Source organism: Giraffa tippelskirchi, chromosome 6, assembly GCF_054371585.1.
Source record: "Giraffa tippelskirchi isolate mGirTip1 chromosome 6, T2T-mGirTip1v1.2.pri, whole genome shotgun sequence".
In the NCBI taxonomy this organism is placed as follows: domain Eukaryota; kingdom Metazoa; phylum Chordata; class Mammalia; order Artiodactyla; family Giraffidae; genus Giraffa; species Giraffa tippelskirchi.
In genome coordinates, this window is record NC_137280.1 from 1,042,951 (window position 1) to 1,058,095 (window position 15,145).

The following is a 15,145-nucleotide window of genomic DNA, read 5'->3' on the forward strand; positions in this document are numbered from 1 at the left end:
CTGGCACCAAGCCGCAGTGAACAAGGCACCGAGCCACAGTGAACAAGGCATCCACGCAGGCACGCACACACACACACACCCCAGCAGCCACGTCCCTGGAGGGGCGCCCTCAGCAATTCCTGTCGGTCCTTCTCAGATGGGACAACCTCCCAACCGGCCAAAGGGACCCATTCCAAGCGTGCTGGGGAGAGGACATATAAAACGCAGAAAAGCAAATGTTTAACTACTTTGAAGGGAAGTTCCTGTTCCAGAGAATGCTACCACTGAGAGAAAAGTTAACCTTGTTTAGGAGCCTGAATCATGGTAGAATACGGAAGACAAATTTATAAAAATACCATTTGGGTGCTTGTTCCGTGTGTGTGTTCAATTTGTGAACACGGAGCTGCACACTTACGTGCAAGGTATGCACACTACACTTTAACCCGTTTAACTTCCTAGTTAAAGCTGGACCGCACATTTAACTTTAGGAAAGTTAAAAATGCATTGTGGATTTTCTTTCTGGTCTGAAGGCCTTCCGTTAGGGGCTCTGAAACTAATAAATGCTTTCTGACAATTGGGTGCTTCTCCCACTTGGTAGAATAAAGCCATCGCTGACACTCCCCAGCTCTACATGAAGAAGTGATTAAGCAGGGATGTTTCCATTTAGCAAACAAAGCAAGAAAAACAAAAAAGCATCTACACCTCTGGAGTCATCTTTGCGTTTATAGACCACACCACCTACCCAAGGGGCCTCCACGCAGAGCTTCTAATGATGGAACAATAAGCTCCAACCCAAACCCCACTCGCCCAGAAGACCCCACGGGTGTGAGTCCTGGACGGTCCGGTTCACTCCGCTCGGGTCGGAGCCACTTCTCCCCGGAGGCCCTTCCTCCTCCACTCTGGGTGTTCCGCGGCCTCATTGCGGACGCCTGGCAGCGCCTCACCCTGCCCCGCCCTCTGGATCGTTCCCTCCAGACCTCACTGCGGGACGTCGGGCAGCGCCTCGCCTCACCCCGCCCCGCCCTCTGGACCGTTCACTGCAGACCTCACTGCGGGACGCCGGACAGCGCCTCACCCCGCCCCGGCCCTCTGGATGTTCCCTCCAGACTTCACTGCGGGACGCCAGGCAGCGCCTCACCCTGCCCGGCCCTCTGGACCGTTCACTGCAGACTTCACTGCAGGATGCTGGGCAGCGCCTCACCCTGCCCCGCCCTCTGGACCGTTCACTGCAGACTTCACTGTGGGACGCCGGGCAGCGCCTCACCCCACCCTCTGGACCATTCACTGCAGACTTCACTGCAGGATGCTGGGCAGCGCCTCACCCTGCCCACCCTCTGGACCGTTCACTGCAGACCTCACTGCGGACGCCGGGCAGCGCCCCACCCCGCCCGGCCCTCTGGACCGGTCTCTCCAGACTAACGCTTAAAAACAGACCAAAGCCCTTTCCGCTGGAAGACTCCACGTCCCCATCTCTTCTGGATGGAATCAGCTGACACTCGCAGCTACTCGAGTCCCCGGATCCAAAGCCTGCGCACGCAGCATTCCTCTTCCACAGGTTTGCTCGAGGAACAGAGATTTTTAATTTTTAATGCCGTTTGTGGGAAAGGACAGAGCCTGCAGTTTCAGCCAGGGTCCTTCTTTAGCAACTGGAGGTTTGAAGCAGGTAACTTGGCCCATCTCAAATTAGCCTTCCTTCCTTGTAAATTGATGGGGAAAATCTCTCCCTCTTGGAAGTGGAGCAAGAATTAAAATATTTAGCATGGTGTGTTCTAAGATGGTGAGGTACCTTTCCTAATGCACAAAAGTCCTGAGTATGGCTGTGGTTTCAGCCTCACTATGAGTCCTGATGGCTGTAAGTATGGCTATAATCGATGGCTTAAAATGATGGTTGTAATGATCATTCTTATCCTTTGAATGTTTGTGATCAGAACCTGCAATGAGTAAATACAAATAGTGATCTTAGACTTAGACTAGTAAATATCTACCACTGGCTTTAGTTCAACTTGAACATTCCAAGGTTAGCACAGAAAGGGGCTCTCCTAAGTAAGGCTGACCATGCATTCACTGATCTGTTCATCTCTTCAGCAAACTTCTATCTGCTACATGCTATATGCTGGACACTGAGGCTCCGATGTTGTGTGCAACTGTAAGGTCCACGACCCCAAAGAGCTTCTAGTCAAGCTGGACAGACAGAAACATCAAGCACAACCATCTTGGAGAAACAGCTGATGAGGTTGCTGAGCTAGAACTCAGGTTGATACGGGAACAGAAAGCAAGCCAAAAAACCTTCTTATAACCCAACCATACTCCATACTCATACAAGAGGGAGAGTACCCCACGTCAGCTCCAACCATGACATCACCACATGGCATATGCTCAGGAAAAAACAGAAAGAGCCAGTGAAATTTTCACCAACAGAGTGGGCCAATTCTGCATGCCTGTCCATTCAAGGAGATAGGAGAGGACTCGTTTCAGATCCTGGGTAGCGTCTCCAGGCTCCAGCAATCAGGGTCCCAGCAGGAAACTATAAAAATGCACAAATGGGCTGGGACTTTGCTGCTGATCCAATGGCGAAGACATCGAGCTTTCAATGCAGGGGGCCCAGGTTCGATCCCTGGTCAGGGAACTAGATCCTGCCTGCCACAAGGAAGATCGTGCACGCTGCAATGAAGACCCTGCAACTGAGACCCAACGCAGCCACATATATAAATGGTATTTTTTTTTAAGTTACAAATGGGCTCATAGGAGGTTCCTGGGAGCTTCCTGTGGCACACGCACATGTGTGCTCAGTCCTCAGTCGTGTCCAACTCTCTTGGGACCCCGTGGACTGTAGCCCCCAGGCTCCTCTGTCCATGGGATTCTCCAGGCAAGAATACTGGAGTGGGTTGCCACGCCCTCCTCCAGGGGACCTTCTCGACCCAGGGACTGGATCCACATCTCCTGCACTGCAGGCTGATTCTTTACCACAGAGGTAGTGTATCATAAAAGAACCACTCAAGCTACGGGCAGGGTTATAGGAAACTAGAAGAGCTGGTGGAGACCCAGCCCATGGGACTGGGACCATGAACAAGCCCGGGCCCCAGGATTATGGAGGGAGAGCAGCGTGCAGAGCCCGGGAGGGTTGGGTGTTACAGAGAGGCTGCTGACGGGAGCTCAGCCCCTCACAGCGGGGAGGGAGCAGAGACCAGAGTTCTGACCTCTCTCTCCTCCCGTCCACCTACTTCCCTCTGAGCCCTCACGCTGACCCCCCAATGGCAACACAGCCTGTTGACACGGCCACCACGAAAGTCAGCCCCAGGGCACCCAGCAGCTTGAGAAAGAGCAGAGGATGAGTGTGGAAGACAAACAGAAATGTCCTGCACACAGGCTAGGCCCCTCTCACTGTGCAGAATCCAACTCTCGTATATAAAAGCACGTGTGTTTTTATGCAGCTTGGGTCATGCAAGGATAACTTGGACGATATGCGTTTTCCCTTATATATCAGAAACGACACAGCCAGTACGAGGTGAGACTCTGCTCAGCTTAACCTCATCTAGTCCTCACGGCAAGTCTGTGAGTTATGCCTGTTCTTCCAATTCTACAGATGAGAAACAGACTCAGAAAGGTTGACTGTCTCACTGAGTGGCCGAGGAAGAACTCTGACACACGCTTCTCCAACCCCAGAAATCTTAGACGGTCTTTCCATTCTACCAAGTTGAAAAATAACTACAGAGATTGATTGGTGAAATCAATGTTACAGAGGCTTGGTTCGCTGCCCTGTGATTACACAAGATTAGCAAAACTTGGCAGAAATGACCGGCAATGAATCTCCGTCAATGAATCAATTCTACTGTTGAAGCAGCTAGGTGCGTCTACCTCTAAATCAAGTCATTTCTGAATAATCAACCAGGGCTAGAAATCTGTAGATGACAATCTAGGGCTGACGACTTCTGACAAGTGCAGCTGGCCTGCTGCCTGTCCTGCATGTTAACAAAGCCCCAGTCTCACTGCCGTGTATTCATTGTACGAGAGAGAGCACGGCGTTGCCAAGAAGCAGTCAAGAAGAACCGCGATTTCCAAATCCAGGCCCAAGGCCTCGGTAGGAACCAGGTGATGCAAGCTTCTCACAGGCCCACTTAAAAATCTATCAAGCTGCATTCTGTTTACCACTGTTTACTGGTGTTCGTTCCTGCTACAACCTCAGATGGAAGGGGTAGAAACTTTGTAAACTCAAAGCTGAGGACTGAAAATGGTTCCATGCGGGCTCATGGGCTCTGGAGCTGGAAACCAGGGTTTGAAATGCTCCCCCTGATTTCTGGCTCTTTGAAGGTAAGCAAGTTCATTCAGCCCTCTAGCCTCGATTTCCTTACTTGCTGAAGGGAGAATCACGGTCTGTATCTCCCTGGTGCAGAAGGGAGGCGTTGCTAACAAAGCGCACGTAAAGTCACGGTCTACACTGAGCATCGGGGATGCCCTGTTAGCCCCTCATCAGGATCACCAGCGTCTTCAGACCTCCTCCTCTGTCTCTCCAACTCCTCTACCATCTTTTCAAGCAGGTCTGCACAGTGAACAGATCTGGAAGATAAAGCTAATGTCTCCTTATGGGCTGGAAAGCAGGTCTGTTGAAGACATTACAAGGTTGGAGCCTGGGTTCCTCTTCGGTGACCCCACCCGGGCAGGCATCAGCTGCACCTCACCGAGCTGCTCTTTGGGAGCCGAGGCTTAGAAGAACTGCTGAGAAAGTGACGCCACTCTCGCTACGAGAATGATGACCTGTCCTCTGTTCCCGGACCTGGGGGTCTCCTGCCCACATCCAGGAAGTGGCGGCAGGCGAACTTGTTAGCGTGCAAGTAAGATAAGATCGCAAGACTCCGACTGTTCTCCACACGTGTCACACAGCATCAAAACCATGCCTTGTCCCCCAGACCAAACAGTTACAAAAGGTAACAATTTTTAATCCACTTACACTGAAATTTTAGGATACCCTTCAAATAATCCAAGAAGGAAACATTTACTCCAAGAATCTGTGAAACCACTAATTAACACATTAGGAAGTACTTTTATTACAGTCTGGAAAATAATCAAGATCTATTTTGAACATAAAACCTGAATCAATTTGCAGAATTCAAGATCTCAGTTTGGAAAGCACTTTTATTCAGCAAATGCAAGAAGACAGAAACAAAAACTTGAGTCTCTTTAAAAAAAAACACTCCAGCTCCGTGTTTTCACATTATATTAGCCATTAAGCCTCTTTCAACTCACGTGTCCATCTCTGCAATGGGATTAACGGTGCCTACTGGGTATAACTCAGAGAGCTATGCAGCATCAGGCGTGTGAACAGCCAGGATGCTCTGTAAGCTTTGAAGAGGTAAGGTAAGGTAGACCTCTGACTCCCATCGCTTAGCATGAAAAGCAAGCTCTGTTTCGCTTTTCTGTGGCTCCAGTTGGGCAGCTCGTAGCAATCCCTGCATGTAGAGTTCTTTGTTCATTCAACAAATATTTATTGTGCCAGCCACTGGGAGGGAACAGGAAAAAAAATCTCAGGGGCACATGGTAGAGAAACCTCTGATAAGATAAAGCACACAAAAGGGCTTTTCCCCTTTGTATACAGTTTCTCCTTAATATTTCTCGTCAGTTCTATGGAATAGAGCACGTAAAGGAAGCAGTGGGAACTGGAAGAACTCTAATGGCATACCGGGACTTTAACTCTTCAACCAGTGTACCCTCTTAAGCAGAATAAATAGACTGCTGGTGACTGGAGACAGAAACTGGTAACAAGAAAAATCCTGATAATAAGAAAACTAAGACCCTCTGGATGAAAAACTAATGCCTTCCTGAACCAGACCTAGAATGGGTTAAACTCCATATTAACACTGAGTTAAATTAAAATTAAGAAGTCTCAGAAATTAGGAGATTGGGATTAACATATATGCACTACTATATACAAAATATATATAGATAATCAACAGGGACACGCTGTATAGCACAGGGAACTAGACTCAATATTCTATAATAACCTCTATTGGAAAAGAATCTGAAAAAAAAGGGAATATGTATATGTCTAAGCTGATTCACTTTACTGTACGCCTGAAACTAACACAGCATTGTAAGTCAACTATACCCCAATATAAAATAAAAACTAAATTAAAAAAACAATAATAAAACTAAGAAGTCTCCTCTACACCTGAAGATGAGATCAAGGTTAGTTTAAAAATGTGCGTTTCAACTGTTAGTCTTGGTAAGCTCGGTCCAGACTGTGCCCACACTCATATGCTCTCTGCGTAGCTGACCGTTTGTTAGTACACGGAGCACTTGGTTCTCCTGAGCTCACCCTTTTTTCTGAAACAGATCTACTGTGCCAAGTGCTGCAAGATAGTCAAGCTTTGCAGTCTGGAAGGTGCACACAACACACCTCCCATGTGAGGGCAACATGCAGAGTCCGGGCTGCTGCTTTAAGGCACTGATGCCTTTCCTCCTTTCAAAGGTGATATTGGAGAACTAAGAACTGCCCTGTTTGGGAGCACCTGCGATCCGTCCCTGTGCTGTGCGTCTGTGCGTCTGTCTGTGTGTCTGTGAGTCCGTGCGTCCGTGCGTCCGTGTGTCTATGTGTCCGTGAGTCCGTGTGTCTGTGTGTCTGTGAGTCTGTGCGTCTGAGCGTCCGTGTGTCTATGTGTCCGTGACTCCGCGTGTCTGTGAGTCCGTGCGTCTGTGTGTCCATGAGTCCGTCTGTGTGTCCGTGAGTCTGTGTGAGTCCATGAGTCTGTGTGTGAGTCCGTGTGTCTGTGAATCTGTGAGTCCATGCATCCGTGTGTCTGTGCATCTGTGTCCGTGAGTCCATGTGTCCATGTGTCTGTGAGTCCGTAAGTCCATGTGTCCATGAGTCCGTGTGTCTGTGAGTCTGTGTGTGAGTCCGTGTGTCCGTGAGTCCGTGTGTCCGTGAGTCTGTGTGTCCGTGAGTCTGTGTGTCTGTGCAAAGGTGAGTGTGGAGCCGGAAGGCCCCCCAGGGAGACATGCGCCCCGTCTCTGCGCCCTGAGTCCACAGCTGCCCAGGAAGGCGGCAGGAAGCCTGCTGAAGCGCAGCGGCCCGCGGGACTGAGACGAAGTCCCCCTGATGGCTCGTCTGGCACACACCTGGAGCACAGCCCTCCTTCTCAGACCCCCTGGAGCTGGCAGCAGGGATGGCTCCTACTTCGGGTAGCCCTGCCCCACGTGCTGAAACCAGTCCATCCACGTGAACCCACAAGTCCATGAGGTTGACAGCGCCAGGGGTTAGAAAGGCAGAGGGCCCCCAAATCAGCATGTTTCAGCAAAACTCCGGCCAGAAACCCCCAAGTTACACAAAGGCCTATTAATAACACAGAACAAACAAGCCAGAGGAGAGCGCAAAGGAAATACTGACAATAGGGCCAGGCCCTCAGGGCTGCGGGCAGGCGGGGAGGCTGCCGCGTACCTGCCATCCCAGCTGACCTCTCCTGTCCCTGGAGCTGCGGCAGCAACACGGAGGTGACGTCACCGCTCCAGGTCCAGACTCCCCTCCTTCTGCGACAGTCAGGTAAGGCCCCACCCATTTTATATTACTATTTACTATGCATACAAAGACCCTGGAAAGGAAATGGCAACCCACTCCAGTATGCTTGCCTGGACAATCCCATGGACAGAGGAGCCTGGTGGGCTACAGTCCACGGGGTCGCAAAGAGTGGGACACGGCTGAACACATAGCACACATATGCATATAAAGAAAGCTGAGCACCGAAGAATTGATGCTTCTGAACTGTGGTGTTGGAGAAGACTCTTGAGAGTCCCTTGGACTGCATGGAGATCCAACCAGTCCATCCTGAAGGAAATCAGTCCTGGGTGTTCATTGGAAGGACTGATGTTGAAGCTGAAACTCCAATACTTTGGCCACCTCATGCGAAGAGCTGACTCACTGGAAAAGACCCTGATGCTGGGAAAGATTGAGGGCAGGAGGAGAAGGGATGACAGAGGATGAGATGGCTGGATGGCATCACCGACTCAATGCACATAAGTTAGCAAACTCCGGGAGATGGTGAAGGACAGGGAAGCCTGGTGTGCTGCAGTCCACGGAGTTGCAGAGTCAGACACGAGTGAGCGACTGAACAGCAATGCTATCGTTACTGTCATTACTATTACGATTTATTATTCTATTATCACTCTATGCAGGGGGTTCAGACAAAATAATCTAAATGCAGTGCTTTGAGAAGCTTAACGTACAAATAAAAGTTGTTGTTTTTATTATATTTACAGAACATCACTGAGATTTACCATGAATAAGAATCACTTTACTCCTCCTTTCCTACATCTACTTTAAAATCCTGGAATAGTTTCAGTAAATTTTTATAGGAAATTCTATACTCGGGTACTCACAAACTCCATGTTATATTTTGGAAGTAAATACTGATTCCAATCATTTAATCCCCATTGAAGGAAACAGAAAAGATTCATTAATAGCGTAGTAACAATATGTTTGGACTCTGGACCCTTGGGTTCATACCCAGCTGGTTTTCTTTTTTACTAATGAAGTGACCTTGGATAAAAGATTTAATATTTAACCTCTCCCTGTGACATTTTTCTCATCTATAAAACGGGACCAATGAAGCATCTAAGTAGGGGGTTGTTATGATGATTAAATAAAACAGATTAGTCAAGACATTTGATATATAGCTATCAATCAACAAATATTATCTATTATTATCTTAAAAGGAACACAACTAAAGGAACATATATTTTGCAAGATCTTCTTTCCCAACTACTGCAAATATCCTAAACACAGGTTCTGGTGGAATAACACAGAGGGGAAAGGTGAATTCTTTGGTTGCTGTCGGTTGTGGGATGTGAGATGTGGGATGTCAGTGCCCTGACCACGACCCCTGCAGTGGAAGCACACAGGCTTAATCGCTGGACCACCAGAGAAGTCCCAGAGTCAATTTTCAAATAATAAAAATTCTTGAAAACATGAATCATAAACAAAACCAACATTTCTTAATGTTATCCTTTTAAGTATCCAAAACTTAGAAAATAATAATCCATGCTGAGATTCATGAAAAAGATGGCCAGAGAAACAAGGAAAATGCATTAAAAACAACTAAACTAAACTGATCAAATAGGCAAACTGAACTATCAATTCCAAAGGCCTGAGAGTTTGCTCCATACGCATTCTGGCAATCGAAAAAGTAGGAGCCAAGATTTGTGAGGTGACAGTTAGGTCATGCCAGGGTAGGTGCTTATGAAATGACTTCTCCTACTGCTAACTTTACAAGCAGTTTGAGGAAATAAATTTACTTGGAACCGAGACACTGAACACTAGTGGATAGAAAGCCAACTGCACACACAAAAAGTCCAGCAACATTGGTCAGCTCGTCCAGGCATCAAAAGTCTTGTTACCCTTTTTAGCAAATTATTTACCATCTATGCCTGGCGAGGCACAGGTGAACATGCAGGCAATAGAAAGAAGTATAAAGCAACTCCTCTGCTTAAATGTCTTGTCTAATGCTGCAGACACACAAAGGTGAAAATCTAATACAGCCCCTCTCACGGAGTAAACATACAGGAGCATCACCTGAGTCCATCCTAAGGGGACATGGACGGATGCTCAGAAAAGGTCATACTGAACACAAGGCCCGGAAGAGTCAGAGGGAAAGGGCTGAGCCTGGCAGAGAGAGTCCGCTGGACAAAGGCGACATCATATGCAAAAGCACATCAGGTCACCACCGGAGCCACCCACCCCCCGCAACGGGCTCCCGTCACACCTCCCGTGAAACCTTCGACATTGCGGCAGCCTGGCCCAGTCCATGTCCCACCGCTTACCCCCTCCCTCCTCTCCCCAGACGCTCTGGCCTCCTCGCTGTCCTGAAACACGCTGAGCGCATTCCCACCCAAGCCTTCACCCTGCTGCACCCTCCACCCGGGAAGCTGTTCCAGCAGATCCACGCTTCATTCAAACACCGCCTCTTAGGGATGTGTTCCCTGTCCCTCAACACACCTCACCACTCCCGGGAAGGCTCTCTCTCTATCACCACACACCCTGTACTAAACTATACTCATCTTCACCTGTTACCCCTTTAACATCTGCCTCTTCAACGAGACCGCGAGCTCCGCAGAGGCAGAGGCTTTGTCTGTCTTTGATCCAGGGCACATTTCCAGGGGCTGTAACTGTGCCTGCCAAGCGCGGAGGGCTCAGTAAGCATCTGTGGAATAGTTCGTGAATTAATGAGTGCCCAGAGGCGGAAGAGACGCACAGTGTGGTGTGAATGGTACCGAGGACGTAAGGCGAGAAGCAGCAAAGGGTGGGGCTGGGTGAGCGTTTTCTGGACGCTGTGAACAACTTCCTTCAACTTTCTTATCACACCCGTCCCACTAGTAAGGAAAGTTCTCTGTCAGACGTTTCAACTGTCAGTGACCCCGGCTCCCATAAGGTGACTACCCAGGTCTCAAGAGATAATGTACAGCTAGAAAAGAGTGCTACAGAATCCCTGGGCATCCTTCCGTGGAAATGATATGTTTTTTTGGTTTGTTTTTTGCAGGATCTCAGTCCCCAGACCAGGGACTGAACCCGGCCCCAGCAGGGAAAGCCCAGAATCCTACGCACTGGGCCACTGGGAACACTGACAAGTGTGTGTTTGACGACGTACAGTCTTACTAGTGTCAGCGGACCAGCAGGGTCCTAAATACTCAACACCCGCTAGGATTTTCCAAAAGGAACGACGAAAGCAAAAGAAAGCCGCAGCGACACACTGCACGTTCCCCAGGATACAGGCGGAGGCGCTGACCGGAGCCTCCCAGTCAAAGTCGCGTAGATCAGGGAGACGAGGGTTTCCTATGCTTGCAGACAGCGCAGGCGGTGAGGGAACCAGGAGAAATAGCACCGACAGGGCAGGAAGCGTCTGCACAGCCCCAGCGCCAGAGGCAGGACACGGGAGAGACAGGACCGAGGGTGGCCGCAGCGTCAGGCTGGTGTCTGAGACGCTGTCCTCCACGGGATCTGACGACACACAAGAGTTACTGGGCCAGGTGTTTCAGTACTTGACACAGACGATTCTTCACGCTCCCACAGCAGCGCTGAACAGCGCCATCACCCACGTTCATGTCAGAAAGGAGGACACTGAGGCTCACAAGGGTGAGGTCACACGGTTAGAACTCAAAGCTGGCCTGGCTCCTGACCCTCATGGTACTTAATGGGACCACCCAGGTGCCTCTGCCCCCGGCACCCACCCACTTGCAGAGGAGGCTCTTGTATGTGATGAATGCGTGCTGGGAAAGGCAGGCCGAGTTCAGGAAAGGGCGCCACTGCCCCTTCATTCCTTTCTCTAAGGGTCGCCCTGGAAAAAACCAGGGAGGTAGGTTGGGACGGAACCACAGAAACAGCAGGTCAGCTCAGAGACAAAGCGCTGGGAGAGCCCAGATCCACCAACCAAAGCCTCTGGGGCCACAGCACAGTCCTCTCCTCCGAAGGGCTGAGAGGTTACTCCTCTTCACCCACTGTGCCCTCTGAAGTTCTCACGGCTCATCTCTTGGCCTGAACCTGAGCTTCCCCTGCACTTGACGATGCCTCTGCAGCCATTTACACGACTGTGCTGCCAAGTCCAGCACTAACACTTAAAACAGGCAACTGCATCGCCGCATGGCAGACGGCAAGGCCAGCCTTCTGTTTTCACCTTTGGAGTATGTTAAATCGACCTAAATATAGAAAATACTACTGAAATAAATTCCTTATGAAGAATCTCATGAAACCAACTTAATTTCTGGCAAAGATAAAAGCAAGTGAGTGATGGAGTTTTCTCATATTAAAAGGAAGGGTTATGCAACCATCCCACATGGAAGAGCTGGGCTGAAGTCAAAATCATAAAACATGCAAAGAGCCCTACAAGGTTTGAGCGGAGGGTTCCACACGCAACCTACTTCTCATACAGCCTCTGTCCCCTCACGAAGGCCTTCACTTCGTTGTCCAGGGGGAAGGTGCCATCATCCTTCCTGAAGCGGTAGAACAGTTTGACGTCCTTGAATTCCTTATGCTCATCACAGACTGAAAGACAACATACACAGAGAGGCAAATAAAAACAGACAGCAAACCTCTTATTAATTACTCAGATGAACGCAGATGCTAATTAAGATCTGTTTTATTACCTAATTTCTCAAGCATACTACTTTACAATTTAATACATGTATTTAGCACAGTCCCTGGCACAGAAAAGTGCTCATTTTATTAGCTATCATCATCATCATTTGTTAAGAGAGTCACAAAACTCAACTCACCCTTCTTTCCACAAACTCTTCTTGAGCACGATAATAGGGTAGGCATCAGCCTGAAAGAATGTGAAATCCAGCGAGATAGAAACAGGTCTATATGTAACTGGAGAAGGCAATGGCACCCCACTCCAGTACTCTTGCCTGGAGAATCCCAGGGACGGCGGAGCCTGGTGGGCTGCAGTCCACGGGGTCTCTAAGAGTCGGACACGATTGAGCGATTTCACTTTCACTTTTCACTTTCATGCATTGGAGAAGGAAATGGCAACCCACTCCAGTATTCTTGCCTGGAGAATCCCAGGGACGGCGGAGCCTGGTGGGCTGCCGTCTATGGGGTCGCACAGAGTCGGACACGACTGAAGCGACTTAGCAGCAGCAGCAGCAGCTATATGTAATTAAAACATGATGTGATACAGCTACGAAAGAGCTGAGGAGATATGAAAGGAGCACCTAGTACCCCCACTGCGGGGAAGTACGCCTCTGAAGAGCCTGAGTGCAAGTGGAGACCTGAAGAAGGAGTAGAAAATGAGCTGAAAGGAAGATGTCGGGCATTTCAGCCCAAGAGAGCAGCAGCACGTGAAGGGCCTTGGCCAGGGTTAGACGTTTCAGAGAAATACGGTTGGAATGGCCACGGAAACACAGAGTGACAGAAAAGCCTGGATGCGGCCCAACCATCCCTCAGTGGAGTGGATGGAGGTGTGATGGCCAAAGGACCCATGGTACACGCTGCAGTGAGAAGGAGCGGACAAGATACACTATCAGCGTGAGTGAATCCCACAAACAGGGTGTCGGTCAAACTGCAGCAGCATAAACATGCATCTCTACAGTGATTTAAAACAACGTGTTACATTGCTCAGTGGTGCACACCCAGAAACGGAAAAGTGTAAGGAAGGAAGCCCACGGAAACAAACCCAAATGCCTCTTGGAAGAAGGGAGGGAATGTAGCTGGGGCGAGGCACACGGGAGACAAAGTAAAATGCTCCGTTTCTTACACGGGTGGGTTCACTCTGAAACAGAAGATACAGGGCTTCCCCGGGGGTCCCGTGGGTAAGACGCTGCACTCCCAGTCAAGGGTGCGGGTTCAATCCCTGCTTGGGGAACCATGATCCCACCCGCTACAGCGCCTGGCCGTAAACAGCTCTGGCACCTCCCTCACCGTGGTGGATGATGCCCCGGTCCGCCAGCTTCTGCATGAGTTTAATCGCTGTCTCTCTGTCAGAGGCCTCCTTGTGTTCGATCAGCCAGTCGATCAGTTCTTTTGCGACAAAACAGTTTGGGTAGGTTTTAAGATGATGTCGCCTATCTTTAATCACCTTTTCTTCATGCAGCCTGAGCCTGGAAAGAAAAGTAGGCAATCACTTTAGGAATTCTGATGACAACACGCCATCACTGAATCAATCCCAGAGAGCAGTAACAAAACTCAAGCCCGAGACGCATCAGAGTGCCATCCAAATACCCTTCTGTCAGCGGGCCATTTCCCTCCGGTCAGAGCCAGAGGCCCCAGAAAGTGACCCCACGCACCGATCCAGAATGACACAGGGAGGGGAGGAAGACCCAAGCTCTGACAACACAGCGCTCCGCGTCAGTCCGGAGAGCATTCTCTCCCTTTCCTGCCTCCCTCCCTCACTCTCTCTCCACCAGCGGGCTTACAGTTGCAACCGACCAACTAATAAACTTCTAGAAACTGGTGGAAACCAGGTACTTCCTCTTCATCACAGACCACTGAGAATCCAACCCCTCTGAATTTACTCCATCACACAGCAAACACGAATGAGCGTCTACCCAACCTGCCCATCGGGTACGTCCGAGCAGTAGAGACCTAAGTCGGAAAACGCAGGAAGATGCCTGCCCTTGCTGGTCTCGTCCTCTCAGGAGCAACAGCCAATCCCCTTGTGAGGCTCTTTACACAGACCAGGGCTTCCCGGCTGGGCAAGTGGTGCAAATGCAGGAGCCGCGGGAGACCGGGTTCGATCCCTGGGTCGGGAAGATCCCCTGGAGAAGGACATGGCAACCCACTCCAGTATTCTTGCCTGGAGAGTCCCATGGATGGAGGAGCCTGGCAGTGCACATCCATGGGGTCACCCACATGACTCCTATGCATCTTACTTCATTATCTCAATATTGCAGAGAAATAGGATTGACTGAGTAATCGCACAGAAACCAGGTGAACATCTCTTTCTTCCTCTGTCAGATGGAGGCAACTGCACCTACCCTGGAGAAGGCAATGGCACCCCACTCCAGTACTCTTGCCTGGAGAATCCCAGGGATGGAGGAGCCTGGTGGGCTACAGTCCATGGGGTCACAAAGAGTCGGACACGACTGAGCAACTTCACTTTCACTTTTCCCTTTCATGCACTGGAGAAGGAAATGGCAACCCACTCCAGTATTCTTGCCTGGAGAATCCCAGGGATGGCGGAGCCTGGTGGGCTGCCGTCTGTGGGGTCGCACAGAATCGGACACGACTGAAGCGACTCAGCAGCAGCACCTACCCTATCCTCGGTGATGCTGAGATTTGGGGCCACAATGTCTGTTAAGCACCAGCAACCCAGGACAGCAGCCGACACAGACCAGGTCCCACCCCCTCCCTTTCCCTAAGGAAGGAACTAGGTCCTGCTCCTGCCTGTTGTTTTTTAATGTGTCTGCGTGCTCAGTCACTTCAGTCAAGTCCAACTCTTTGCGACCCCGTGGGCTGTAGCCCACCAGGCTCCTCCGTCCATGAGGATTCTCTAGGTAAGAATACTGGAGTGGGGTGCCACGCCCTCCTCTAGGGGATCTTCCCAACCCAGGGACTGAACCCAGGTCTCCTGTGTCTCCTGCACTGCAGGCAGATTCTTTACCCACTGAGCCAGCTGGAGTGAACTAAAGGGAATTTAATGGGTTTTGATATCCCAGGGGTTATGACTCTGAGTTGGGAACATTCTGGGCT

The 15,145-nt window shown here is 50.0% G+C and overlaps 1 protein-coding gene across 2 annotated transcripts in view; it reads right to left on the bottom strand.

Annotated features, from left to right (window-relative positions):
• DEPTOR (DEP domain containing MTOR interacting protein) overlaps positions 1–15,145 on the bottom strand; it is a 153,947-nt gene that overhangs the window by 95,719 nt on the left and 43,083 nt on the right. The window contains exons 2-3 of one of the 2 annotated variants that reach the window (XM_081504805.1): positions 13,376–13,554; positions 11,875–11,998 (exon numbers count right to left, since the gene is read on the bottom strand). The exons of the other annotated variant lie outside the window; for it this stretch is intronic. Of the exons in view, the coding sequence (XP_081360931.1) occupies positions 11,875–11,998; positions 13,376–13,554 (303 nt within the window). The remainder of the gene's footprint in view (positions 1–11,874; positions 11,999–13,375; positions 13,555–15,145) is intronic. 2 annotated transcript variants of the gene reach the window in all.